Source organism: Tympanuchus pallidicinctus, unplaced genomic scaffold (genome assembly GCF_026119805.1).
Source record: "Tympanuchus pallidicinctus isolate F22 unplaced genomic scaffold, pur_lepc_1.0 scaffold21, whole genome shotgun sequence".
In the NCBI taxonomy this organism is placed as follows: domain Eukaryota; kingdom Metazoa; phylum Chordata; class Aves; order Galliformes; family Phasianidae; genus Tympanuchus; species Tympanuchus pallidicinctus.
The window spans coordinates 5,012,944-5,039,643 of record NW_026294733.1 but is presented as its reverse complement, the minus strand read 5'-3'; the positions used below and the strand labels follow the sequence as shown (position 1 = coordinate 5,039,643).

Genomic DNA, 26,700 nt, shown 5'->3' with positions numbered 1-26,700 from the left:
TGAGGAAGATGAGGCTCTCGCTGATAACAGGAACAGCAGTGACAGGGGGAGTTGGGAACAGTATGAAGCAGGGAAGATCAATAGAAAAATTTGATGTGAAGATTAGCGAGAAGTGCCAGAGAAGAGGTGGTTGCCCATAAAATCAGCAGGAAACTGATCCTCCCAGGGCACAGATGGCAGTCAGTGGCTTCTCCCCTCTGATTTGTGCCAAAAGGGATCCACCATCAGTGTGTCAATCGGAGGATTCAGCTGTAAGCTGTGAGAAAAGAGACTGAAAACAATGCAGCTAAGCCTCAGCTCCTAACCACCATGGCCACTGTATCTGCAGTTCCATATTTCCCATACGGGAATGGGACTGTGGGCTGCTGGAGACAGCTCATGTCAGAGACACAGATCCTCCCAGATGCTCTGCTGCTCCTCTGGTCCCTCTTGGAGTCAGGATGTGCTGCAGCCAAGTGAGGTCGGTGCTTTCAGACCCCCTCAGTGGCTCAGTGTGCTGACGCTAAGAAATAACACACACATCTTTTCCTGTCTGTCCATATGTGCTGCTGCGGTAGGCTGGCAGGAAAGTGCACCAGACCTGGCAGGGGGAGCAGGGCCTCATCCATTGTGAAGTGCAGAGCCTGAGCAACCACCCATCCCTCCAAAGGCAGATATCCCAGAAGTGTGCATGCTTTTCCTCTACTATACTGATTCACATTACAGCTTATAAGAGGGTGGCAGAAGCTGTGGGTGGCGAGATCTGCTTGTTATCACACAGAGTCCCTTACAGACTCATTAATCATTCGCGCCTGGCCGCACAGCTCCAGCCCTTAGGAAAACCCAGCAGCTGATGGATAGCACGGGAAGGCTCGTTAAGGCCTCACATTATTTAAAGGCGCCCTTTTCATTTTGTGCTCTGCTGGACAAGACGATTGGAACCCCTGGCTCCAGGAGGAAGCTCTCCGGCAGGCACTGAGCAGTGCCAGCGGTGCCACCCAGCGCTGCCAGCAGGATCTGAGCTCAGGAAGCTCTGGCTTCGCCCTGCTCCTCTCTGGGGTTTCCAATTGAGCGCCCCATGCTGGGCAGTTGGCCACAGCAGCTGCTGCAGTTCTGAGCTCATGCTCACAGCAGCCAGTGCTGGAGACTGAAGTCAGCAGAAAGCATTCCTGGGCTCAGGAGCTCCTGAAGAAGGATGGGAGCAAGATGCTGGAGAGCCCTGGCTGAAGCCTCACGGGAGGTTCCCTGGCCAGGCCTGGTGCTCTCAGCTCAGCTAACGGAACTGGGGGGAGGGGGTGGCTGATTACTTCTTGTGGGTGACCCAGGCTGGAGGTGCCCTGTCCCAGCTCTCAGCAGGGTCCAGACCCCTCCTTCAGCTGTCGCCTGCACCACTGCTTCTTCAGCCCGCATTAGAGCTGTGGTACTCCGGGTTTGGGGATGCTGCTCCCTGTCAGGGGTCTCTGGAATGGCAGAGAGGTGGGTACAGTGCTGCCCTGGGAGTGACTCCCCCACCCAGCAGCTCCAGGTCTCAGCAGCAGCTGCACATGCTTTCAGCATTACTACCTCCCCATCCTGCCACAGCTCAGCTCCACAGAAACACTGGCGGATCTAAAAACCACAGCATGTTTTATTCTGACATCTTTCTCTCTGCCTCCCACCTTCTGACCCTTTGGATTACAATCAGGCTGGGTTTTCCAGCCTTTTATCCCCTGCAGACATTTGGGTAGGAACAGTAAGCATGGCTGCATCCTCCACTCCAGGAGCAGGGGCTGCAGGACTGGCCCTGAAGGATCTCTCCTCCCTCAGGCAGCAATTCCCACCTGCTGGCTGCTGCAGGCTGTGCAGCTGCTCCATCGCCTCAAACCTGCACCATGGCTGCTTGCACTCATCTTTGCTGCTGGATCCCCATGATATCCTTGCATCCCACAGCAGCTTGGCACAAGCAGCTCCTGCTGGCCAAGGCTTGTCCAATAGGCAAAGCCACCTCTGAATCTGGCCCAGGACAGGGCCCTGGCTGGGGGGAAGACAGGGATAGCTGGGTGCCGCAGCCCTCACCTGGGTGGGTGGCTGTGCTGGATGTGTTTCCAAGGCAACCAGCAGTCTGCAAGGGATGTGCTTGCAGGCTGGGGATGCTCTGGAGACAGGTATGGCAGTAGCTGGTTAGAGCTGGAGTCTCCACATGTGGGGCACGTCCATGGCACTGGGTGCTTTGGTACCAAACACCGAGGTCTGCAATGTGGTGCTGCTCTTCCTTCTACTGCCACACTCCAGACAAAGGTGCACACACCCACTGCCCACGGCCCAGAGGGAGGAATAATGTGATGGCAGTGATGACTCTCCCACAGCTCCCCAAGACACACACTTCTGGGTGGACTGTCCCTATTACAGCCCAGGACAGGCGGCCGTGGCCCCAGGACTCACCTCCAGGACCCTGCCACTGATGTACCGGTCGCACGTCTCACACTTGATGCCAAACTGCGCGTGGTAGTCAGACTCGCAGTATGGGACTCCATCCCTTCAGGAGAGGAAGGAGATGGGTGAGGCAGGTAAGCAGGCCAAGAACTCCTTGCACCGCCAAAATCCCACCACACACCTGAGAGTCACCTGCTCAATGGGCTATCACTTGCTGCTTTGCCCCCCATAGCCAGGTGCCCATAGCCAGGTACCCACAGCCAGCTGCCCATAGGCAGATGCTCACTGCAGCACCAGCAGGCAAGGACAGACCAGCCAAGCTCGACCAGCAGCACTCACTTGCTGATGTACTCTCCGGTGAGGATGATCCCGCATGTTTGGCACTTGAAGCAGCTGACGTGCCACTGCTTCTCCAGTGCCAGGAGGGACTGGCCCTGCTTGATCTCCTCCTTGCAGCCTGCGCAGTCTGGAGTAGGGGGGCAAAAAGGAGGGGGAACGGATGAAAACTCTGCCCCTGGGGGATCATCCCTGCACCACAGACGGAAGATATCACCTGCCCCTGCCTGTCCTCAGAATGAATCGGGAGGAGAGTCTTTCTGCTGGGGCTGGCACCATGGCATTGGCCAGGGCTCTGTGGGGCTGTGCTGCCCAGGGCTCCCATGGGGCACAGGGATGGGAAATGCTCAGCAGAGCAGAGTAGAGGAAGGGCTGCGCTCTCCATCACTGCATCCGGCCCCAGCACAGTATTTACGAGACTCCCTTCCTTCCCTGCTACTCTTGGCTCCTGCCAAGGCTGTGAGCAGGAAGCACATGGGCCTTGGACCCCTGACCTTGGCTTCTCATCCTCTTCTGCCCTGGTGCAGCAGGTTCCATAGTGTTGCTCCTTAACCCTCTCCTCACTGCCCTCCTCCCTCCTGAGGCACTGTGCAAGCAGAGCAAGGCCTTCTGCATAGCCCAGCCTTGGGCAGCTCCACACCAAGCCATTGCCCACGGAGCAAAGCTGGGTGAGCCCTTGGCAGAAAGCAGGGGGGGCAGTTCAGCTGAGCTGGGATCTGGTCCTTCCCTCATAGAAGTGCTGCTTGCCTGGTTTTCAGGTTGCTCCCCAATCTGGAGTTGCAGGGAGAGGCACAGAACCTTGCTCCCAGGGCTGTTCTCCTGAAAAGCATAGCAGCAGCCCCAGGTGGCAGCCCTGCAGAGGCATTCCTTCCCTGCCATTCCCCTGGGTGGCAGTGCCAGGACCCCAAGACACCACACAACTGGCTGCTGTCTGTGAACAAAGCACAGTGCCCTTGGGTAACCCCACTCTGCTGGCCAGGGAGCACTGGCTGGAAGGGGTGGGAAAGGAGGAAGCTGATGAGAGGCCGAGCACACGGCTGCCTTTCCCCTTCCTATGGCCCTGCTAAAGGAGGCAACGGGCAGCTCTTGCCAGCTCATCCGTGGGGCTCAGCGTGGGGATGGAGGAAGGTGGGGAAGCCCTGTGCTGTGCCTGGGGCTCACCAGTGAAGCCACATCCCCAAACTCACGGGAGGTCATAGTGAGGGCCGGCCAAACCCACCCAGTACAGCCTTCCCCCAGGTCCTGCTGAGTTTCAAGTTGGTATCAGCAACACAAGGGAAGGAGCACAAGCAGCTCACACAGGGACAAGACAGCAGCACCCACCCAGGTCAAGCACAGGGCAAGGGAGTTTCCAAAACCAGCATTGACCTGCAACCCTGGGTGGAGACGAAGGCTGCTCTGCTCCTCCTGCCAAACCTCCCCAAATGCTCGTGCCGTGCTGCATGCCAGCCCCAAAAGCCCCTCCCATCCCCGAGCACCGGCACCTGTGCCCAGCACCACCCCAGTGATGATGGGCACAGCCAAAACCCTGCTAGAGGGCATGAAGACAGGGTTACAAAGGGACATCAGGGAGAGTGCACACAGCCCTGTCAGCCTGAGGAGCAGTGCCCACAGAAGCCCCTGGGGTCCCTCACATCACACCCTAGTGGCCGACTTACGGCTGGGCCCGTGGATCTTGATGGGTTTGGTGCTGATAAGCGAATGGGAGCAGTTCTGGCAGACGCAGTCCTTCCCGCTGAACGTCACCTTGTCCCCAATGGGGAACGGCTTCCTGCAGCCGAGGAGAAGAACAGGGACACGTGAGACGAAGCGTATGAGATGAGCCCCCAAACCAGCGTGCCCCCACGTGTGCCTGATGTCCCACCTGCAGGTGCTGCAGACGAAGCACTTGGGGTGGTAGGTCCTGCCCAGCGCCGAGATGACCTCCCCGGTGATGAAGTCCCCGCAGCTGTCACAGCGGGTGCCGTAGAGCTGCTGGTAGTCGTGGGTGCAGATGTACTCCTGGTTCTTGAAGAAGAAGCCCGACTGGGCCAGGTCGCAGCCGCACACTGCGGGGGGGACACGCAGCCATCAGCGCGGGGCTCGGCCACGGGACCCGGGGGCAGGGCGGAGTGCGTCCCCCGGCCGCAGCGCCGCGCCGGCTGCCCGCGGGTATCGCCGAGGGTTCCCCGCTGAGACCCGGCCCAGCACCAGCAGGTGTCAGTATTGGGCCGCGCGGGTGCGGGACGCGGCTCCCGGAGGAGCTGCTCTCACTGCTGTTTGTCCATCGGTACCCAGCCCAGCCCTGCTGCATCCCCTCCAGTGGGAGCTGTGAGTGGTGCACGGCCCGTCAGCGTGATGCAAGGAGACACGGCAAGCCCTGCTCTTTGGTGTCATCTCCCTCCTACGTCTTTTCCGTCTACACAGACCCCAGGAGCTTCATACTCTGGGAGGCACAGCAGGGACTGCACAGGGACCATTGGACATGGTGCATAACACCCATCCCACCAAATGATGAGGTAAAGGACAGGCAGGCAGCCCCCAGCTCTTGTGTGGCATCGGGAAGCAGAAGCATGAACACCTGAGGAAGGATCAGACCCTGTTTGCTGTGGGACTCAGAGAACATCCTCACAGCTGTGCCACACTCCAGGGGACACATGGGGACAAGCCTCAGGGCTGGCATGGGAGCAAGCAGCAGCCAGTGGCAGGGGTAAGGGCTGAGAGGGAAGGTGAGACAGGAGGATTTCCTCTCATTATTTATTCCCTTTCACTCGCAGAGCAGGCAGTGAACTGTGCCAAGCTCTCCAGCAGCTCTGTGCCCTTTGAAGCCAGCGGCTGTCTGAGCAAGCAGCTTCCCTCTGCTCACAGACACCAGAGCTGGAGAGGGGTGGGGAGGAGCTCAGCATGGGCCCTGCACATTGGCCCCCAAGGCAAGCCAGGGCTAAACAGAGTGGTGACAGCCCCAGGGGACTGTGCCCTCCTGCTGAGCCCCGGGTGCTTGGGGGGAATGGCAAGATGATGGCCAAGGGGACAGGATATGTGCCCTGCTTAGCACAGGGTGCTGTGAGACCTTTAAAAGCCCCAGTAATGAGATGCTTTACAATGCACAGAACCAGCCGCGGGCCTGCTGGAGAGCGGCTGCTTTAACAAATGCGCTGAGGAGCCCTGCAGCATCAGTTCTGGGTTGTTGGCTTTTATAGCTCCCCAGCTCTGTTCTTGCACCCGTCCTCAGGGGACAAGCAACCTCTCCCCTCTATTTCCACAGCCTCCTGGGGGAGTTGAATCCTAGCTGAGCACAGAGTATCCGTGGCACCTCGAGCACAGCTGTGCCATCTGCCTGCTCTGGCCATCTCCCCTGCTACAACTCAGCTCAGCCAGGCTGGTGGCACCCCCTCATCCTCTTGTTCACCTGAAGGATACAGCAGCCCAGATGTGTTTGGTGGCATTCACTTAGCTCACAGGGAGCAGCAGCTCCAAGGTGTCGGCCACTCCTGCACACAGCCTGGTGATGCTGACAACACTCAGGGACACTGTGAGCATTGCACCAACCTGTCCCGTCCTACCTTGGCAGGTGAAGCAGCGGATGTGGAAGTGGTTGCTCTGGACACGCACCACCTCGCCCTTGCAGGTGTCCCCACAGCGGTAGCACTGGATGACGGTGGAGCCGCTCCCGGCGGTGTAGGGGTTTTGTTGGTAGGGAACTGCTGGCAGGAAGGAGGGAAGGAAAAGTGGGAGGAAAAGGGTCTGTTAGCATTTGGGACACAGCCTGGCCAGGCGTCGCGGCACTGACACCCCTGCTATGGACAACGATGCTGCTGACAGTCATCCAGGGCAGGAGCTGCATCGAGCAGAGGGGCTTTCTGCTGTCTCAGCACAGCCCCCGGACATGAACTCAGCAAATGCTGCAAGGAGGAGCTCCTGCTTTCCCCGCTCCACCTGCAAGTGGCAGCTCTGGGCTGTCCATCGCTGTGAGCTGTGGGCACAGCCGAGAAGCAGAGTGCTCATTTGCTGAGAGCTCAGAGAGCAACTTGCAATTTGGGCAGCCCAGCTATTAAGGGGTAGGGATTTCAAAGGGCTGGGGTGGCTTCCTGACCAGGCACTGTGCTCTGTTCCCAGGAACAGGAGAAGCAGCCGATCGGAGGTGTGCACACCTCAAGGGGCGAGGGGACAGGTGTGGGACAGAGGAGAGCACTCATCGCAGAGCTCTTCATTCAGCGAGGGGCAGATCAGGTGACAGGGAACAGAAACAGCCCATTATGGGCTTGTAAAGCACAGAAAGAAAAGTCAAAGTAACATTAGCGATGGTCTCACGGTAAAAGCCCATCCTAAAGGCCAAGTGCCCATGGACACGCTCAATGAGTGCACAGCGCTGCAGTGCGGCGCAGTGCCCTGCGCTGACCCCACAAGGGGGTTCCCATCCTGGAGGGGTGTCCAGCACAGCAGGAGTTACAGTGCTGGAACGTTCCCCAGCACGAATGCTGTGCTCTCACTGCGCAGAACAAGGCGGGAGCTGAGCCCTGGGACACTGCCACAGCAATCCACCGCCGGAAAAGGAGTGGGGGGAGCGGGGTGGTAAGAGGCTGCAAATTAAATCAACACTTCACTAAATATTAATAATAATTTTTAAAAGGGGGGAAATCGGTGTCAGAGAGCGCAGGCATCACTTGTTTGGAGCTTCTTAGTCTCCAGGGGAAACTTCACTGTGGCCATAGCAACATATCTCCAAACCCCTGTGCTTGGTGGGAGGAAAGGAAAAGGGTTGGAGGACAGAAGGGCACCCACTGCCTCACCGTGGCACCTACTGGCACCCACGGTGATGTGCCAGGACCCGGCTCCGAGCCCCACCGCCACCCTGGCACTGCCTTTACTCAGAGCTGAGCCCAGCGCTCCCGATTTGGGATTAACCTTGGCCTCACGATGGAATTTTTCACCAGGAACATTACAGCATTGTTTCAGCGGGGCCGTGCCTGGTTGGGAACGGCCCCACGCAGGAAGTGTCACACATCCCTGCAGCTCCGTGGAGGGGACAGCTGAGCGGGGCAAAGCTCATTACACCCAAATAATCCCCTAATAATGTAAGCAGCATTAGCGGCCTGCAGGCTGGGATCCAGCAGCCGGGACGAGGGGGTGGGCACTGCCTGAGGAACGCCATAATCTCACCCCGGTTTGCTGCTGTATAGCAGGACGTTGAGCTGGCTCCGCCCGGCGATTAGTGCCGTCGTGCTGCCCGGGACCGGGGCTGTCGCACGTCCCTGCTGGCATCAGACTGGCAGACCGCAACGGCAGCGCAGCACGCGTGGGCACGTGGCAGATTTCTGCTGATCCGGATTAAGGTGGCAGCTCCGGTCAGAGCCCAGTGCCCTGTGCTGGTTCGGCTGTATGCAAACAAGGGGCTGAGAGCCTGCGCTGGGGAGAGGCAGTGCCCCCGGACAGCACCAGAGCAGCTTTGTGCCACCCCTTCCTGCATGGCAGCACACCAGTGCATAGATGGATAAAGGCCAGCTCCTACCCCTATCTCCCTCTACCTGCCTGTTAGCACTTCTAATTGTAAGGCCAATTAGGCAACTGCTGCAGGTGGGTTTTGTACCATTAGCAACAGGTAATGGGAGGCTCCCACCCAACCCAACACCGTGTTTGCTATCACTATGTTTATGAGATAGCATCTCTGCAGGGGGATGTGGAGGCCTGATGTAATTAATTGCCGTTAATTAATACTTGCACAATGCTCGGACTGTAAAAAAAGCAAAGCATTCACCTTTTAATTAATAACTAGAAAACTGAGGCAGGTGGGTGCTGCTGGGGCTGGTCTGCAACGTGGGAATGCGGTGGCACTGGGAAGGGTGATGCAGCTGGGCACCCTGACCCTGCAGTGCTGCAGCCCTGGGGTGGGTGGGGTGAAGGCTGGGATGGGGCTGGGCGGCTCGGGAAGAGGAAGGCAGCGTGCCAGGCCAGAGGCGTCAAGGCTGAGGAGTGGCAGTGAGTGGCCAGGAAGGAATTCTGCTGGAAGCGTCCGTGCTAAGAGAGAGGTCAGGGATGTGCTGTGCTAGGTGGGCTGGGGAGCATGAAGGAGACCCTGCGGGGAGATGGGGAGGGAGAGGCTGCACCCTGGGGACAGGAGCCCAAATCCCCTCACTCTGCAGACAGAGCAGAAGAGCAGTGGTAGGCGAGGAGCAGGATTTCCCATCGCTGCAGGAGCCCTGCTGCCCCTGTGGAGAGGAAGGGTGGAAGGTGTGGATGTGAGTTTCTCATCACAGTGGGGCTGAGGGCCCGTCCTGCGGTGGCCAAGGGTGGGAGGAGCTCGGCCATGGTTGTAAAAATGCTGTGGGAGGAAGGGATGGATGAGCTGGGAGCTGGGTGGTGCAGTGGGTGTGCTTGTGCCCAGCTCTGCTGTTGGGGAAGGGCACTGGGGCTGTGCACAGCCTGGTGAGGCACAGTGCAGATGTGCGCATCCCAGCTACAGTGCACCAGGACCCAGCTGGAAGGTCACCAAATTGCCTTGAAATAGCTGGGGGACTCTGAGCACAGCATCATTAGGAAATGCAGAGTAGGTTGGGCTGGGATCCCAGCGGCCATCTACAGCTTACAGCGAGTCCTTAGTGTGCCACCACCCTAATCCAGCCCTAATCTGATCACAGCCAATTACTGATCCACCTGCCCTACACTGTTTCTCCACCTCCCTCGGTGAGACACAGGACATAAACAACATGTGGGTGCCAGGGGTGGTGGCAGCAGGATATGGGATGTGGGTGCAATTAGTGGGGATGGGTCCTGCATTACTGCTCTGCTCCCCAGATCCCAGCCCTGGGGGTCCCCAGGGTAACGTCACACTGCAGCTGGGAAAGGGCGGCAAGCTGTCACCATCATGGTGTCATTGCTATGCTGTCACTGCTGCTATGGGTGACACAGGTGGCACCAGCCTTGTGCTAGTGGCAAGGGTACAGCAGGGAGCTGCCCTGGAGGAAACATTGCTGCCAGCCTGAAAAGAGAGGAGGGAGGTCAGGCACTGCTATGGAGGGCTTGGGGGTGGGGATAAGGAGAAAAGGAAAGAGAACAGAAAGAAACAGGAGAAAACAGACAGAGCAGCGAATATTCTGGGCCCTGCCTGTGCAGCTGAGTTAGTTCCTGGCTGTGTTCATGGAAATTATTCTCTAAACGTGAGCACTGAGGAAGCTGGCGATTGTCCCCCACGCTGACCCAGCCCCAGCCTGCAGGATGTTTACTTCCCTGCCAGGACCAGGGGAGTCCAGGGACCCATTGCGGGGTCAGCCCAACCTACAGGCAGACCCCGAGCAACAAGGGATGTGGGCTGTACTGGGTGAGGGGCTGCTGGAAGAACCCCTGCCCGGAGATTGATGTCCAGATTGCCAAGAAGGAGAGAAAGAAGCTGTTGCTCCATTTTTTGATGCTGCTGGGAAACATGGGGACCTCGATGTGGGACAGCACAGCAAAAGAAAGCGCTCAGCTCACACCCGTGCTGGCAGCCCCGCATCGTCACCACCAGGGTCACCGTGACACGGGCACACCCAGAGCACCACTGATGCAAACATCATCCAGGAAAGGCAGTCCTGCTCACAGGTCAAGCACGTAGCCCTGGGAGCCCCATCCCCAGTTTGGACCCACACTGGTCCCCCTGGCCATGCACAGCTCATGTAGGTGTGTGCACCCGCCGTGCCCACTGCCTCGCTCCCATCCCCACTAAGCGCTGCTGGGGTCCTTTTTCCTAGCCAGTACTTGTTCAGCTTGTCATGGCAACCAGAGCTCCTTGAACTGCCGTTGCAGCCAGGTGCCACTGCACTGCTTGCCTGCAGGCATCGCAGCAGCAGAGCCCCCCATTCCCTGAAACTGGGTGCTTCTCGTCCCCATGGGACAAAAGCAGCCACCACCACTCACCCCTGTGGAAAGAAAGAAAGAGACGCCTCTCCAAGAACCTGGGGTATGATGTCTGCAGGCAGGCTGTGCATCTCACTGATGCTGGCATGGTGTCTGCACAGAGCTTGACTGTGGGTACACAGTACTCAAAGGGGAATCGGAGGCTCCAGGAGCAGCAATCAATCTCCAAAAGGCACAGCTTGAATTTCACAGTAACTATTTAATTCCCCTCCCTATTATCCCTGAGAATATTTTAGCAGTTCTTCGTTGCTTGGGGAGAAGAAGAGAAAGGATAGATTGCATTTTAATTAATAATGGCTGAAATGCTTCACTGCCCAGGGCAGGAACCACAGTGAGCCTGAAGCAGGGACTTACACTGAATGGCAGGGGACAGCATGGCAGTCCCTGGGTGACAGCAGGTGGCCCGGGGTTCTGCCTCAGGTGCCTCCAAGCAGGAGCAAGGATGCTGCACTGAAGGCCTAGCGGCAAGGCGGGAGCAGCAGTGCTGGCAGTGGGCTGAGGGTTGAGGACTGGCTGCATGCATCCTGGGACTCTGAGCTGCTCCAGCTGAAGAGCAAAAGCCTTCAGGCTGAACCAGAAGAAATGAGGGAGCATTAGGCCAAGCCTCAGACATGATGTGGATGTGCATGTTCAGCGTGCCAAAAGGGAAACAGAGGGAAACTGCAGGAGCTGGTGGGAGGAGAGATGTGAGGGCAGGGCGAGGCTGCAAAGGGAATCTGCAGAGGGGCCTTATTGTGGTGCTGCAGCTCAGGCAAAGCATCTCTGCCCAGCACCTACAAGCTTTATCTGCTGGGGGAGAGTCACTTAAAGACAGGAGTGGGGACATGGCATAGGCCAGCAGGGCTGGACAAGCAGCTATCCATTCTCTTTGCTGCTGAGAAAAAGAGAGCAGGGTGAGGCACGTGTGTGTGAGGCAGAGGGAATGCAGTACACAGGCATCCCCAGGGCTGAACCCAAGCACACATGCACTGCCCGGGGCTCTGCTTGCCTGAGTGGAAGTTGAGAGCACCATGCAGTGCCCAGCAGACAGCGGCACACACACACACACATCAGCCCTTCACTTGGGAGGATGTGTGAATGCTGGATTTCAGCCCAGAGAGTCCAAACAGGCTTCTCTTGAGGGATCACCTCTGGAAGCAGAGGGCTTAGCCACCCTTCAGAGCAATCATCAGCAGGAGAGACACAGGGTGACACACGGGGACAGGAGCCACCACGTACCCAGCCCTGCCACTGCCCAGCTGCCACCACAGCTGGCCCCACAGATGTGTGGCGCTCCCCAGCTCAGCACTTTGGGCTGCAGGAAGGTTTGTGTGAGGCGGACGAGGAGGGATCCCTGCTGCGAAGCTGACGATGGAATTTCATCCTTACATCTGGTTCAGCTTAAAAATCTTGCCCAGGCTGCTAGAGATACCAATAAATTGTGTATGAGCGCAGCGGAGTGAGGCGGATGAGTGTGTCCTGCGCTGATGATGCACCACGCACCCACGGCACGGGAGCTCCAGCCCTGCTTGCTCCCCAAACCAGGCTGAGAACTGCATCCCAAGTGGGCACAGAGACACGAGGGTGACCTTAGTGGTCCTATGTGTGTCTCACCAGCCCCCTCCTCACTGCTGCCACCCCCTCTCCAGCCTGCCTAGGGTGACAGTGACCATGAATTGGCCCACAAGGAAGCAGCCTGGGGCCGGCAGGAGCCCATCACCTCCCCCGGATTTTATTCATGAGGCGTGACAAGTGGGTGAGCTGCAGCAGCACAGCACTCACCCAGCAGCTTCTGACAGCGCCTTGGCTGCAGACTGAGCCCAGCCCCAGCCCACACAGTGCTATTTTCTGCTGTCGGTGGGCTGGGCAGGTTTGGGGTGTCCACGTGCACGGATGCCCAGGGGTCCTCCAGTCAGGGGCTCCAGATGTGCGTGGTGGAGACAGAACTCGAGGAGTCAGCGCCGGGTTGAGAGAGGGGCTGACACAGTGGAAGCGCTCGGCACGGCCCCTCGCATGCACTGAGGCAGCCGGGGCAGAAAGGAGCTTATTGCTGGCTGCTGCACGGAGGGATTTTCTGTTTGCTGCTGTGTTTCGTATTTGCGGCTTCCCGTATGGAAATGCTTTTTCCCTTCAACCTCCACCCACGAGCGCCACGGATTTTGTTGCAGTTTTCAAAACATATGGTGCGTACATCAAAAAACATAAAGGATGCTATATTTAAAGTATTACAAAGCAAGCCAGGAGCCAGCATTTTTTAAACTGGGGCAGTGTCTGAGAGCGAGAAATGGGGGGATTTAGGATTCTCTAACCCAGATCAGAGAAAGAGCCCCATCAGGTGAGCTGGAAGCAGGCTGATACCCACACCCTGCTCTTGCTGATGTATCGTGTCCCAGCACAGCTAACAGCTCAGCATCTGGATGCTGCCTGGAAGGCGGCTGGTGCTCAAAGAAGACAGCTCTAAACTGTAATGCACTAAGCTAATTTCTTCCTGTTTCTTCTGCGATCCGCTGATTCCCTGATGGGCTGAATGCCTCCTCTATTACTCTGCTAATCGCTCCGTGCATAGCATCATTTATCTGGCCAATACAAGCACTGCAAGAGAGATGAATTCTTGCTTTCTGCAGGCACAGGGTAGAAGGCAGAGCCTCCTCCATGTCATCGCTCCAGACACGGAGCTCGTTCTCTCATTCTGCAGAGTGTAATACGCTCATTTGTTTTATTTTAGACCGTATTCGTGCTGGCATTGTAATTCCAACCTGGGAGACTGCGTCATAGCCAGGGAATGAGGGGTGGTGGATTTGCTATTTTTAACTCCTTCTACTCCAGGGAGGGAACTTGAAATCAAATCTCTACTCAGAGACACGGTATAGATATGAATGCAACAAAATGGGAATTCGGACTGGGGGTGACAGCTGGCAAAGCGAGCGCCGGCGTCACAGAGGGGACACTCTCCCCATGAATAGGACACAAAGGGGTGTACGTTACAGGGCGACCTCACTGCCACCGGCGCGTGCTCGGAGGCTGACGGTTGCAGACCAGCCGCCGCGCAGCCAGTGCCATTCCTGGGGATGAATTACAGCTCGGGGTTGGCAGCAAAACGGCACCAGGAGCTTCCCCAGCAGGCTCGCATTCCTCTCTCCGCTCTTATATCCCAGGAAGGTGCTGGCTAAAACAACTGGGATTTGGGAGGGGCGCTCCATTGCCCACAGCTGCGGTGTGAAGGACACTGCCACATCCCTGCTAAGCAACCAAACCACAGCAGAAGAGACAAAGCACACCTGCAGTCATTCAGTGTGGATATCCCACAAAGGCCGTGCAAGCCAGCCTTTGGACAAGGGCTCAGCACAGCCCCCGCGTGGTCCTTGCGGGTTACATGGGCAGCACAGAGGGTGTTTACTGCCTTCCTTAATCTAACATAATCCCTGCTCTAATTCTGTTGAAGGTAGCAAATGGAGCTGTTAAGTGGTCATAAAAAGATTGCTCCCTCTGCACAGCTTGGCAGGACACCTGGCTGTCTCCTGGTGTCTTCCCCACCCTATCCATTGCACCAGGGGTTATGCTAAAGCTGTGTGGGACAGAGCATCTTTTATAAACTATAACTCAGGCCCTTGCAACCACAGAGGTCAGCAAGGACAGCCAGAGCAGCAATGGGGATGGCCACACTGCTGCCCAGGTGAGACACAGCCGTGTGGGGCTCTGCAGGGATCCTGCAGCTCCCATGCAGGCTGTCGGCACGCATCGGTCTCGCCCAAAGCTGTTAGCCTTTATCTCCTGCCATGTGTTGGTTGCAGTTGGCCGGAAGCAGAGCTTTCAATATTAAAAGACAGCAGTTTTTGTTCTTTGTGCCATCTGTATGTTTGTGTATTTCCCCTATCACCATAATTAGCAAGCTGGGCTCCAGCCAGGCTCAGGAAGAGATCTTAGTAGACATCTTCCCAGCAATTTCAACAGCTTCATCATTTCTTTTATGGCTCCCCTAGCACGATCCCCTGTCACTGAGGCTGTCACAGCTCCAGCCACCCCCCACTGGCACGTGGCAGCAGCAGGCAAGCTGTGCTGCAGGGAGCATCAGCTCCAGCACCTGGGGTACAGGTGAGATACAAAAGCCAATGCCGAGAATGGCAGCAGAGGTGTGCATGCTCCTGCCCAGTCTGTCTGCGTGTCCCCTGGTAGATGCCACGGAGCGGTGGCCCCGAGTTCTGCCTGAACAAACCTTGTCCTGCTCCCTCTCCAGGGTGCACACCAACACAGCTCACTGCACGCTTTTTGCAAAAACACAAGGATGAAATAAATCACCATGGCCCCAATGAGAAGCAGTTCATGGCTGGAATCTCCCTGCAGCTCCAAAGGAAGCTGGCCGGGACACATCCTGCTAGCTGAGGCCAACTGCCTCGCCCCACAACAGCCCCCGCTTCCTTCCACTCCGACCTGGCTGCTGCTTGAGATGTCCCTGCTGCTGGCCCGGGGTGGTCAGGGCCCCACAGAGCCCCCCCCCCAGCCCTGGGTTTCCATCCAAGCCTTGCTGTGCACAGAAAGGCTGCAAGGGTTGGACTGGATGATCCTTATGGGTCCTTTCCAACTCAGGATATTCTACGTTGCTGCTCCCCCACTGCAAACCCAGCACAAAGAACAGCAGGGGAAGGGCTGTGTGCGCCAATGTTTGCAGAGCACTTGTGTTTGTGCAGCTCTGCCAGAAGGAGCTGGGATGTGCAGGGATCTCCTTGTAGGACCATGGGAGAGGAGCGGTGCCACTCTCCTTGGCAAAGCATGCTCTGGTTTCAGGTTGGCTGATAAACAGACTTGAGCTACATACACAGACAGCTGCCTACGGCAAACAGCAGGACAGAAATGTACAAGCAAGTTTGGCAACTTTATGTGAATTAAATGTGCATTTAATTGAGATTTATAAGGGAGGTTGCAATAGCAATTGATTATCAAAACCAGATTATGTATGGGGACTTAGCAACTATACAGGAGATTAATGTTGTTTCCAGAATAAATCCTCAGTAAATATATTTTTCCCCCAGTAACCAACTAATAACACGTCACCCTAATTATCTCATGAAAGGGGCACGGAAGCTTTGACAAATGCTGAAAGAAAATGTTGTCTGCAAAGCAGCACCAGAGACACAAAACACACTCTGCTTCCAAGCCGTGGCTCAGCTCATGTCCCAAAAACCAGAACACAGCTCATGAAGAGACACCTGGCCTTGTCAGCACCCCTCCCAGCCCCTGCACAAGGAGCTGCATGGCCCCATCCAGACCAGCAGTAACACTCCATGCTCTGCTCCATCCCCGCCTGCACAGAGGATGTGCTGCAGAGGTGTCTCCAATGAGCCCACCCTGGCAGGAGGGGGTGGCTGTCCTTCTGAGGGCCAGGAGGGCATCCTGCTGCTCCCCAGGGCTGGGGTGGGTGCAGGACCGCTACTGCGGGATGCAGAGATGCTCCAGCAGTCGTCATGGCAACGCCGGTACACAGCCAGAGCGAACAAAGCTGATGGAGAAAAAAGGGAAGAGAGGAAAGAAAGGGGGAAAGCCAAAAAGAAGGAAGGGGAGACAGGTCTGCAGTAATGGAAGGCTGCAGCAGGAGGGAGTGACGGGGCAAGAAAGCACAGGGACGTGGGGGGGGAGGAGGAGGAGGAGGAGAGCTGCCTTTCAGTGCTCACCTTGGGATGACCTCTAGGGATGTGACCCAGGGTGTGCACTGAGCTATACCACTGGGATGGTGCCCATCAGCCCCCATTGCAGCTGTCCCAAAAGTTCCCTCCAGGGCCATTCCCCTGCTGGTGGCCTGAGGCTATGCTGCAGGACATCCTATACAGGTATGTGGAGGCATTGCTCTGCTACAGAGCCAGGAGGAGCCCTTCCCACACTCTGGGACAGAACCTCACATCAGAGACACCCTTAAAGCAACAAGTAGTGAGAGCCTAGGCAGTTGTGTCCAGTTCCTCAGCACCTCCCTCCTTCCTCCAGCACAGGGGGATCAGCCAAGCTGTGGGTCTGATCCCAGCCCCATGAGGGTGGGTCTGTCTTCTCCACAGCTGGTTGTCAGGGGAGTGATGCTTTCAGATTGTGCTTTATATCCCCAGCTGCATTCTGGACCTCCATGTGTGGACATGGGGTGTCCCTGCTGCTGGCACAAGGGGGCTGGGGACGCTGGGTGTGAAGGGGACAATGTGGCAAGATGAGGGAGCAGCACTGCTAAACAATGAGCTCCCCCAGGTACAGGCAGGGGTTTGCACAGACATCATCCTCCCCTCCTCCTTCCCACTCTCATGCTCTCCTTGGCTTCTGCATACGCCCAGAAACTGACTTCAAAAAGCACGGGGGGGGGGCTGCCAGCGCAAGGAGCGGCGGGCGGGCAGACACGGCTGTCTGCTGCTAAAAGCCTTCAGTGCCTTTCATCAGGGCCTGGAGAAAAAAGGCAGAGAACCTCTGCTGCTTGGGCTGGAGGCAGACAACCAAGCCTGGCATTGGGTGCTGCTGCCCAGCAGCACTGTGCTCCCAGTGGGGACTGCAACAGTGGGAGTCCAGCCCCCCCTCTCCCACCTCTCTGCATATAAACGTAAATAAATCCATCTGTGTACAGTAAGCACCAGAGATTCTCTTAACCCTCCACGTTCTCTGCTCCAGGTTGGGCTAAGTGTTGCCCGTGCAGGCAGGAGAATGGTGATGTTGTCCAGCACAGCCCAGGCCCAGTGCTCAGCATGCCCACACTGAGGTCACTGCTCCCATCCCCGAACATATCAGCGCAGCCTGCCTATCCCTAGAAGCCACCTTCCAGCTCCTCATTAGTGCCAATTAACGGGCAGTCAGCATGCCCAACAGAATTGGCATTTTTCAGGGAACAAGTTCCCTTTCATGAGGGATAATCAACACAGACTTTGTTGTGCGTGCTCTCAGCTCAAATGAGCTAAGGACTGCCTGCCAAGGAGCAAAACTATGTTCTGAATCAGACCCTTTGTGCCACCAGAGCCATGTGGGACATCATGAGCCAGGATAGCCACAAATGACCTTTCAGCAAGGCCCCGATTCACCCCACACCTGAGGGATGCTCTGGGACACTCAGACTGGGACACTCCCACACCTCCCCCTGTCCACACCCCAGGGGCTCACAGCATCACCGGGTGCAGTGTGGGATGCCACCACACTCAGGTTATGGGCAGGGTGAGGACAGCACGCACCTAAGCTGAGTTTGGGCTGCAGCTCCTCTGCTACAGCACTAAATAAAGCTGTGAGCTGCAGAATTTCAATGGAGAGCAAAAGCAGACCCTTTGAGAGAGGGAAGCACAGGACCAGGAGTACGCTCTTCAGCTTCCCTAGTTCTGTGCCTTGCTGACACACATGGGAAAAGCAACCATGGGGGAGCAGAGCTAGATGGCCTGGATGTGACAGGCTGGCACATTGGACAGAGGACTCTTGTTAGTGCTGCTTTCCTGCTGCCTGAGTGGGGGCACAGCCAAGAAATGCTTCCCAGCAGCCTGCCTGGCTTCACAGGACTTTAATTGCCAGGGGCAGGACAGCAGGGCAGCAGCAGAAGGGCTCAGGGAGGATAGAAGGGTGCTGATAGACTCTCTTGCAGGACAAGTGCCATGCGCTTCCCAAGACAGGAAGCTCCTGCCATCCCATGTCCCAGGTGCCAGGACCCCAAGTGTCCCACAGGTGGGGCACCAGGCACAGCTCTGTGGGATCAGGGATGCAGGGAGCAGCACGGCCACAGCAGAGCTCTGCTGACTCTGGGGGAAGGAGAGCAAGGATCTGGCAGATCTCTGAGCTGACTCAGAGCTCCGAGTGCCCGATGGCTCTGCTGTGCCAAGTGCAAGCCAAAGCAATTAGCATTTCTTGGAAACACTCAGTATAATCTTCCCTGAGTGATGGGTAGAGCTGCCACGAGGGCTGCAGAGCTGCACCAGCAGTGATGGGAGGCAGAGCAGGGCTGTCCCACAGTGGAATCACTGCTCCATGCAGTGTGGGGATGCTGTGCCCTTGACCACAGCCCCAACCCCACATTTTGCCTCCGGGTGCTGTGAGCTGGCAGCAGGAGGGGGGGAACACAAGACAGAAGCAGCCTCCTCCCCTTCCTAGAGCACAGCCTACTTGGGAATCGAACATTTGGGGAACGCCAGGGCCAGCCCTGTCTGTCAGCTCCCAGGGAAGTTCTCAGCTCGATCCCTGCAGCAGGGAGGGAAGCACAGATGATGCTCTGGGAACCACACCAGAGCAGAAGCCAGCCCGAGTCAGGGATTATTTTTAACAGCTACTTGTAGAACACAGTGAGTGCATGCAGGAGAGACAGCTCACACTGATGCTTGCCCCATCCCTCCCTCTGACATGTGCAGGGAGCATAGCTCAGATCCAGGCTTTTTATAGGGTTTCCCACTCCTGCTGGGCACGCAGCTCAGCAGCTCGGTATGACCACACCACCCCCTCTCCCAGCAGTCACTCGCATGCCGTTCACTGAAGTCTTTCCATTCCCCTCTTGCTGTTTCCTCTTCTCTCCTTATTAGGGATCCACCTACCCATCCATCTACTCATTCTCTCCCTCTCTGTGGCTATTTTTAAAATGTCATAAAAGCTTTCAACTGGTAGCATCCTCAGGGATGCAAGGGATTTTGTATGTAACCCATCACAAACTGTCATCACCACATAACTCTCCACGCAGACAGTGACTTTAAAAAAAAAAGCAAGAAAAAAAGAAACAGAGGAATGGAGAATGCACACACTGCGTTGCACAGCTCTGCCTGGACAGAAGACCACACTGTTCCTGGGGATGGCTGAGACAGATGCTGGGGCAGCACAGCCAGGCCCCTCTGCAGGAGATGCAGATGGGTTCAGGAATGTTTTCCCACTGGTTAAGGGCTCTGAGTTGGGATTCACCCAGACTGGTGTCCCGGTGTCTGTAGGCAGAAGCAGGAAAGTTCCAATGCTGGGAAGATGGCTGTGAATCTCCCTGTGCACCCATGCACGTTGTGATCAAGAAGCCTGAGATCCCAAGAAGTGGGAGATGTGCCACAAACACAAAGACGTGTCCCAAAATCTGCACCTGGGAGCACCCCAAAAATCTGAATCCTGGGAGACAGCCTGGGTGACATCACGATGACCAAGGATCCCTAGAGAACCCCAACCCAGAGGGAGTGCAAAAGCACTCAGAAACCTCAAATGCACTTCAACAGCACAAGGAGAACCACTTTTCTCTCTCTGATCTGATCACTCCCTACAGAAGAGCCTCCTCCCTCAAATCTGCCTTGAATAACAAGGAATCCTCCACCTGTGCCCCCCACACACACCCCAGCATCTTGGTGAGAGCTGATGGGCTCTGCCCAGTGCTTTCTGCAGCAGGTCCCTGCTGCAGACTGTGCCAGCTGTGATCAGGCCAGGTACAGCCTGAGCAGCATCCCACTGGGCACTAACGTGACAACACTCTGTGCCTCCAGCAGCAGCCAGAGCCCTCCTCTATTGGTTCAAGTGCACCCAGGAGCCCCAGCCCAGGCACAGAACTCTCAGATGACGTGGGTGACGCAGCTATTTATAGCAGCTGGAGAGAGCTCAGCTTACCTTGCCCCCCCTTTTCCATCCTTCAAGAGCCAAGAGGTGCTGAGGTGGGGGTGGTTAGGCAGGGGCACCCCTGTGCCACCAGCAGAGTGCAGGCAGGGTTGGCAGGGACCGGCACTCTGATCCAAGCAGACAGCGGCTGTGCAGAGCCGGGGAAGCACCCTATTACACTCTGAGGATTGCAATCTGAGCAGAGAGAGCGAAAATCTGGAGCAGAGCTGACAGCAAAAGCCGGCACTGAGCCATGCAGCACGCCTGTCTGCCCTGCCCTTATGGACTGCATTCTGGGGGCTGCTGAGAGCAGTGTGGTTGGCTCCCTGCTCTGGGACCTGCCCCAGCCAAGGGGAGCTTCCCCACACCTCCGCTGCACTCCGCACCTGATCATTGATGTCCAGATTGCAAACAAAGCTCGAGCCACAGGCACCTGCCCTGGGTCTCTCCTAGCAGCTCAGAGCCCTGCTGGCACAGAGCCTATCCCCAGGCACCCCACAGCTCTGGCATGGCACAGCCAGGTGATGAAGCTGCTCACAACCCCAGCTGGGCAGTGCTGCAGACAGGGGTGATTTAACCTGCAAGCATTTGGTGACTCAGAGCAGCAGGTGGAGGGCAGGGCAGCAGCAGGGAGCAGCCCTGCCAGGGTTAAGGCAAGCCCTTGGTTTGGAAGGGGGGTGCCAGGGGATGCAGTCACCTCCCGAGCAGCCCTGGGGCTCAAAGGAAGCTCCTGCCGTGCTACAGTAGCAGGCTCTCACACAGCTTCCTGTCCTCCTCCTCCTCTTTTAAAACTTTCAGAAGACAAATCCCTGGCCAAGGGGGAAGCAGCCTCCTTCGCGCCGCCACCCTGCTGGGCCCCCCCACCTGTGCAGGGAATCCGGGCTGGGGAGCAGCTGTGGCATGACATCCCCATCACACTGCCTGACATGTCCCAGCAAGCGGAGCTGAGCCAGGGACCGGCCCAGCCCAACCTCAGCTGTTTATAAATAGATCCCTATTGCCACTGCCCCGGGCAGGACAGCCCTCAGTGGGATGCCTGCATCGAGGCTGGCAGAAGAATGGATGTATGAGGAGAAGCAACACCTCCAGGGCTGGAGGGTACACAGCACAGGGGTGGGAAAGGTGAGCAGCGCTTGCATTGCGCTTCTGTGAGATGCTACATGTGCTGTGCAGGCGTGGTACTGCAGAGCCTGGTGTGGGCACCTATGGGCTCACACCTCCAGTCCTGTGCTAGGTTACGATCCCCTTGTGCTGAGGAACCTTGCTGCAGCTCACTGCTGTGAGAACAGGTCAACCCCCAGAACCTGAATTCAGATTGTAATGGACTCAGATCTGAGAAGGGCTCCGGGGTGGCACTGCACCAACAAGGCAGCCTGGTGCTCCCTACTGTGGGGCACTCCTTGCAAAGAAGGAGGTCAGCAGGATGGCTGCAGACACGTACTGTTCTCTTACATGTTCCCGCTCCTCTGCAATGCCCTCCTCCTGAGGATTTCTCCAATTGTCCAAGCTTCAAAAACATTTCAAGATAGGAGTAAAGCAGAACGTGCAAGAAGAGAAAAACAAGCAATGCTCGAGGCTCAGAGAAGGACTTTGCCAAGGTAAAACGGGTAAGAAAAAAGGAAGGTCAGGAAGGCTGCGTAAGGAAATCATATTGGCTCCTCTTTCTTTCAGAACTCTGCCCCAGGCAGCAGAGAAAGCACGTCAATTCCCAGCCCTGGGCTTGTGGCTGATAACGATAAGGCATTCGGGCTATGCCAGAACTGGAAAAAGCCTCTATCAACTACAGCCTATCAAAAATCTGAACCGCCATCAAATATATGGGAACCATATGCTCAAGTCTGCTGCCACACTTGCTCAGTTTGGTGCTATTAAGCTTCAGAGACAGCCCTTTTCTGGAAGGGGAAGTGTTTCCAATGGGGCTGTTCTTCAGGGCACTTGAGCAAGCTTTCTGGGGCTGAAACATCTGGAGTCGAGCTCTGCCTTCCCTCCACCTGCTGCAGTCACTCCTTGTCCCCATCCACCTCACAAAACCCTCCTCCCTATCCCATTTCTCTCCCACCTCCAGCCCACCCCCAGGATGCCTTCCAGAGGTACTGCAGCACTTACAACCGAGAGGCACTGATGTATTTAGTCTAAAAATATCTGATTAGATGTTCCAAGCACTTCATTATGGCATCATCATGATAGGACTGCGGGGTCTGGCAGGAACTTGGTGGCTTTGCCTTCGCTCCTTCGCAGCTCTGCTGAGCACAAGGGCAGCACCACGCTGATAACAGGACAGTCTGTCTTTAGTCCAGCCTGCTGGCATCACAAATACAATTATCTGGCTAAACCAATCGTCACTCTGTCATTAGAAAACTTGCTATTTATTTTATAAGAGCATGGCAGGCCCTTGAAATAATTCAATTGCTTCAATTGACTTTACAGCATGCACTTCATTGGACTGCAGGGCCACTTTCCATGGCTTCTGCTCTTTGAAGGGCAAACTGCCAAGAAAGAGGGTTTGCAGGAGCACCCAAAGACCATCCACCAGCCTGGGGACAGAGAGACTGCGCGGGCGCTGAATTTTCTGGCACCGAAGTGAATGCCGTTGACAGTTGTCCCTTTGGTTGGCTGCGCAGGAGGAAGGAGAGGATTTGTACTGGGATGTTGGTGGCAGCAGAGGGCTGGGTATTGAAAAGCAGGAGATCTCTTTGGCACTGCAAGCTCAAGGAGAAGAGAGGACTTCGATGCATCGTATCAATGGGTCCTTCAGCAGCTTCACAGCCTCCTTAGCACGTCCTGCCCTGCTCTGTGGGAGATGCAGAACCTCCCCAACCTGGTGAGCTTATGGGGAAGGGCTGAGGCTCCTGGAGATGCACGGTACTGTGTGATTCCTCTTTAATTACACAGGGACTTAATAGAGTTTGCTGGTAAACACCTTGTAACCACATGTGCCTGCAGATTACTGGGTAATTACGCTTAGTGGATCATCATGCAACAGGGAACACGACTTAGGAAAGACAAAAATAACCAGGCAAACACGTTACATTCATCAGTGTGTCATGAAGCCTTTCTGCCCAAGCGCCGTACTGGCCGGCTTTTCCTCATACCTCCTTTCTGGGCCTTCTGAGACCAGCAGAGCTGTTGCAGGGGGATCTGAGAGGTGCCAGGATGGGATGGTCTGGGGAAACTTTCCACCTCACATACCAAAGCCCCCACAGACCTCCCCATGCTCCAACAGGTGACAGCCACTCCAAGGGAGCAGGGTGGGATGGATGGGCTTTTCCTGCCCCAGCTACTCAGGGAAGGGTTGGAGCCCAGAGCTCAGGAGGTTCTGGAGTGATTTTTAAGGGGATGTTGTCTAGGGCAAAACTTTGTACCACAGGATCGAGCTTCGGCAGAAATGCAGCACTGATGGACCTGGTTAGGAATGCATGAATCCATTTGCAACCAATTAGCAGTGCTAACCAGAGTGGGAAGTATAAATAGCAGAGTGAATGTAAATATCAACATAGTGCCCTCCAAACGCTCACAGCCGTGTGCCAGGAGGCTGTGTTCCCAGACAGCACAACTCTGCACCCTCAGGTCTTCTCACTCTGCAGCCTCAGGGTATGAGTTTACACCCAGGATCAAGGGCCTTCTCCTCTGCCCCTTAACAGCAGAGTTTTCACATGGCTTTGCCTTCTCTGCTCAATGGGAGAGGAGAGGTCCTCCAACCCTGGGTGCAAAGCAAGTCCCACTGTGTAAGGTGATGACATCCTCTCTTTTTCCTCCAACATCAACATAAGCAGCATCTCGAGCATCAGGACAGAGACCAGGCTTGGGAGGCTGAGCATAGCTGACCTGCAGGCACAGCCCTTCTGCTTCAGAGCCCTCCCTCACAGACAAGAGAATCCCTGCTGAGAGCAGTAGAGCTGCTCCACAGCCAACAAGTGGTAGTGAGCTCCTGAGCCAGCAGCTGCTGGAAAAGGGCTGCAAGAGCCACTGCAGGTCATAGCCAGGCACCGCAGGGTGACAGCCAGATGGCACAGAGGATGCCAAGGGTTCCAGCAGGCACACACAGGCCTGAGGGCTGCAGGCTGGGCAGAGAAGAAGCTAGACAGCTTTCAGCAGCCATAGAGCACACAAGTGGAAGCCCCAGTCCTGCCCGTGCTCTCAGTACCAGCTGGGAGAGGATCATGCCATTGCTAAGAACAGACAAGCCAGAATGTGGGTATGACAAGCTCTGCTTTGAGCCTTCAGCTGTCTGCAAAAGCCTGGAAGCTCAGCAGGGTAGTGCCTGTTGCCTTGCACAGCTCTTGTACAGGTGTTGTTCCAAGGAGTGCCCACCCCCAGTGATTAACCCACAGCACTGCAAGCAAACTGCAGCTGGAGCAGCTTCCCACATCTCACCAAACCACGTAGCTACTTGGGAAAGGGAAATGGCACCACTTCAGCAAAGCCATCCGAAGGCTCAGGCAAGACCCACAGTGCCAGTCTGCTGCTGGGAAACTCAGAAGCCAAGGCATGGCTGAGCGATGCCCCCAGGGGCACTGAGTGAGCTGGTGGCAGGAGGAGATGTGGCTTTCAGGGGGCTCCAGCTCCCCACCCCCCAACCTGGTGGCCTCCTCCCCATCAAATCGCAGGAGAGCACCAGGCAGGATGCACGTGTGGCTCTGCTGGCACCACTCCCCCCACGTGGGAGAGGAATAAGTGAAGTTTTGTGGTGTAATCAGATACTTACGATACGCTGGCACCATAAACAACCCTTATCACTGTCAGCATCCAAGCTGGCTATTAAGAGCTGGAAAGGAACCCCCAGGAGGAGCTAACACACATTTGTTGGAATTGGCTTAGAAGAAGCCTAAAAGCCCTACTTGGCCACCACAATCATTGACCCCAGCAAACACTGAGAAGCATTGCAGTCCTCTGCACCAGACCCACTATCATTACTCATAACCCAGTTGCTACCAGGCATCCCATAGTGCTGGGAACAAAGGGGTCCCCAGCAGTCCCTACCTGGGCACTGCCAACCTCACTGCCCCCAAGCAGGGCACCACTCCTGCCACAGGCATGGCTCATGCAGAGGGCACTTGGAAAGCGTTCACACCTCTAACACAGCCCTACAGATCTGGAATCACCTGTTCTGTTGCTTGCAGCATGCCAAGACATTTTTCACGGTGTTTTGCTTGGGAACCACCCCAAGATCTCAGGTTGAGAAACCTCAGCACACCAAAGGGACAGAGAAGTCACTGCTCTGCTACTTTCTGCCTCTTCACTCCACACAGCTGTGAGGACACTCAGGAGGGACAGGACCTTGTCCCAGGAGGCAGGTGGCAACCAGCAGCAGCTCTGGGGGCTCGGTGCCATGTGCTTTTAAAGGAAAAGGCCAGAGGTCTGCTAGCAAGGTGGACACAGCTGTCACACACCCTCACAGCAATGAGAAGACATTGACTGTGACTGGATCAATCTTTCCAGACTTTGCAACAGGGATGCAAAACCAGGAGCAAGTGCCAGTTCTCATCTCATGCAGCACATTTCTATGCTCTGCTTCTTTAGCAATTCTTACGTAGTGCATGAACGCCTCTGTCCCCATCTCTCACCCGCGCACAATAGAAACACCCACATCCCCAGCTGCAGAAGGCACATGCTTTTCTGTGCCACATCTGTGCTTTGCTCAGCTCCCCAGTTCCTGGGTACCCCTTTCCTCTGCTCCTCATCCCCGTTGGCTGTTCTCCTAATGGCTATTTATATGTGGGCAGAAGCATCAGCAAGTGTGGCTGCTGCCTGGCAGAGTGCTCCTGGCTCCCTCTCACCATGTTGCATATCGACATTTTACTGCATGATCTGCCCTCCAAGCCCAGAAATGCAAGCCAAGAAGTACTCAGGGGAGATAAGCACCACAGCTCAGCCCGCACGAAGGGAACACTAGCAAAGCCATACCCTGTCAGAAAGCAAGAGGCAGAGAAAAAGATACCCAGCCCATCCGATGTGTCAGCCCCGGTGTCACATTTTCTTTCCGATTCCTCCCCACCAGCTCCACGCAACATCAGCCCTGTTCCCATAGCAAAGGGAAGGGAGAGCCGTACTTACTGCTAGTGCTCATCTTGCCGGTCCTCCTCTGTCCTTCGCAGTCAACAAAGGGGGGCAAAGCCGCTCTTTAAATCCTCTTTTTCTTCCGATAGCGGGGAGGAGGTCGCCTCTCCCCTCGCTAGAAGAGGTCCCTGCGCGTTCTCATTAAGGCATCCCCAGCGCCGCGCCGCCCGCTCTGTCCCGATGCCAAGGTCAGGGTGGCGGCAGCGGGGCGGGTGCCCGGACCGACCCGGAGGAACGGCCCCAGGCCCGACGCTGCCATGCACTGCGGAGCGCGGCCGCTCGCTCCGCTCTTATAGCGGGGTGTGGGGCCGCGCGGTGCCGCGCCTCTCCCCGCCCGCCCGCCCCGCCCCGCGGAGCAGCCCAGGATGGCTGAGCCGGGCCGAGCCGAGCCGGGCCGAGTCGTGCGGGACCGGGCCGGGAGGGGCAGCACCGGGGGCAGCGCCGGGGGCGGCGGCCGGGCCGGGCCGGGGATGCCTAAGGGGCTCCGCCGCGGCACCGCCGCCATCTGCTGGGCACCGCCTGCCC

The 26,700-nt window shown here is 56.6% G+C and overlaps 1 protein-coding gene across 13 annotated transcripts in view; it reads right to left on the bottom strand.

Annotated features, from left to right (window-relative positions):
- The window catches only part of ABLIM3 (actin binding LIM protein family member 3), a 35,033-nt gene extending 8,553 nt beyond the window's left edge, over positions 1 to 26,480 (bottom strand). For 3 of the 13 annotated variants that reach the window (XM_052684779.1, XM_052684780.1, XM_052684781.1), the window contains exons 1-6: positions 26,173 to 26,475; positions 6,270 to 6,410; positions 4,592 to 4,775; positions 4,386 to 4,498; positions 2,731 to 2,857; positions 2,401 to 2,494 (exon numbers count right to left, since the gene is read on the bottom strand). In XM_052684779.1, the coding sequence (XP_052540739.1) occupies positions 2,401 to 2,494; positions 2,731 to 2,857; positions 4,386 to 4,498; positions 4,592 to 4,775; positions 6,270 to 6,410; positions 26,173 to 26,185 (672 nt within the window). In that variant the 5' untranslated portion in view covers positions 26,186 to 26,475. Of the gene's footprint in view, positions 1 to 2,400; positions 2,495 to 2,730; positions 2,858 to 4,385; positions 4,499 to 4,591; positions 4,776 to 6,269; positions 6,411 to 26,172 lie in introns of all 13 variants that reach the window. The other 10 variants (XM_052684788.1, XM_052684789.1, XM_052684782.1 and 7 more) reach the window with 8 other exon arrangements.
- Positions 26,481 to 26,700: the final 220 nt, after the last annotated feature.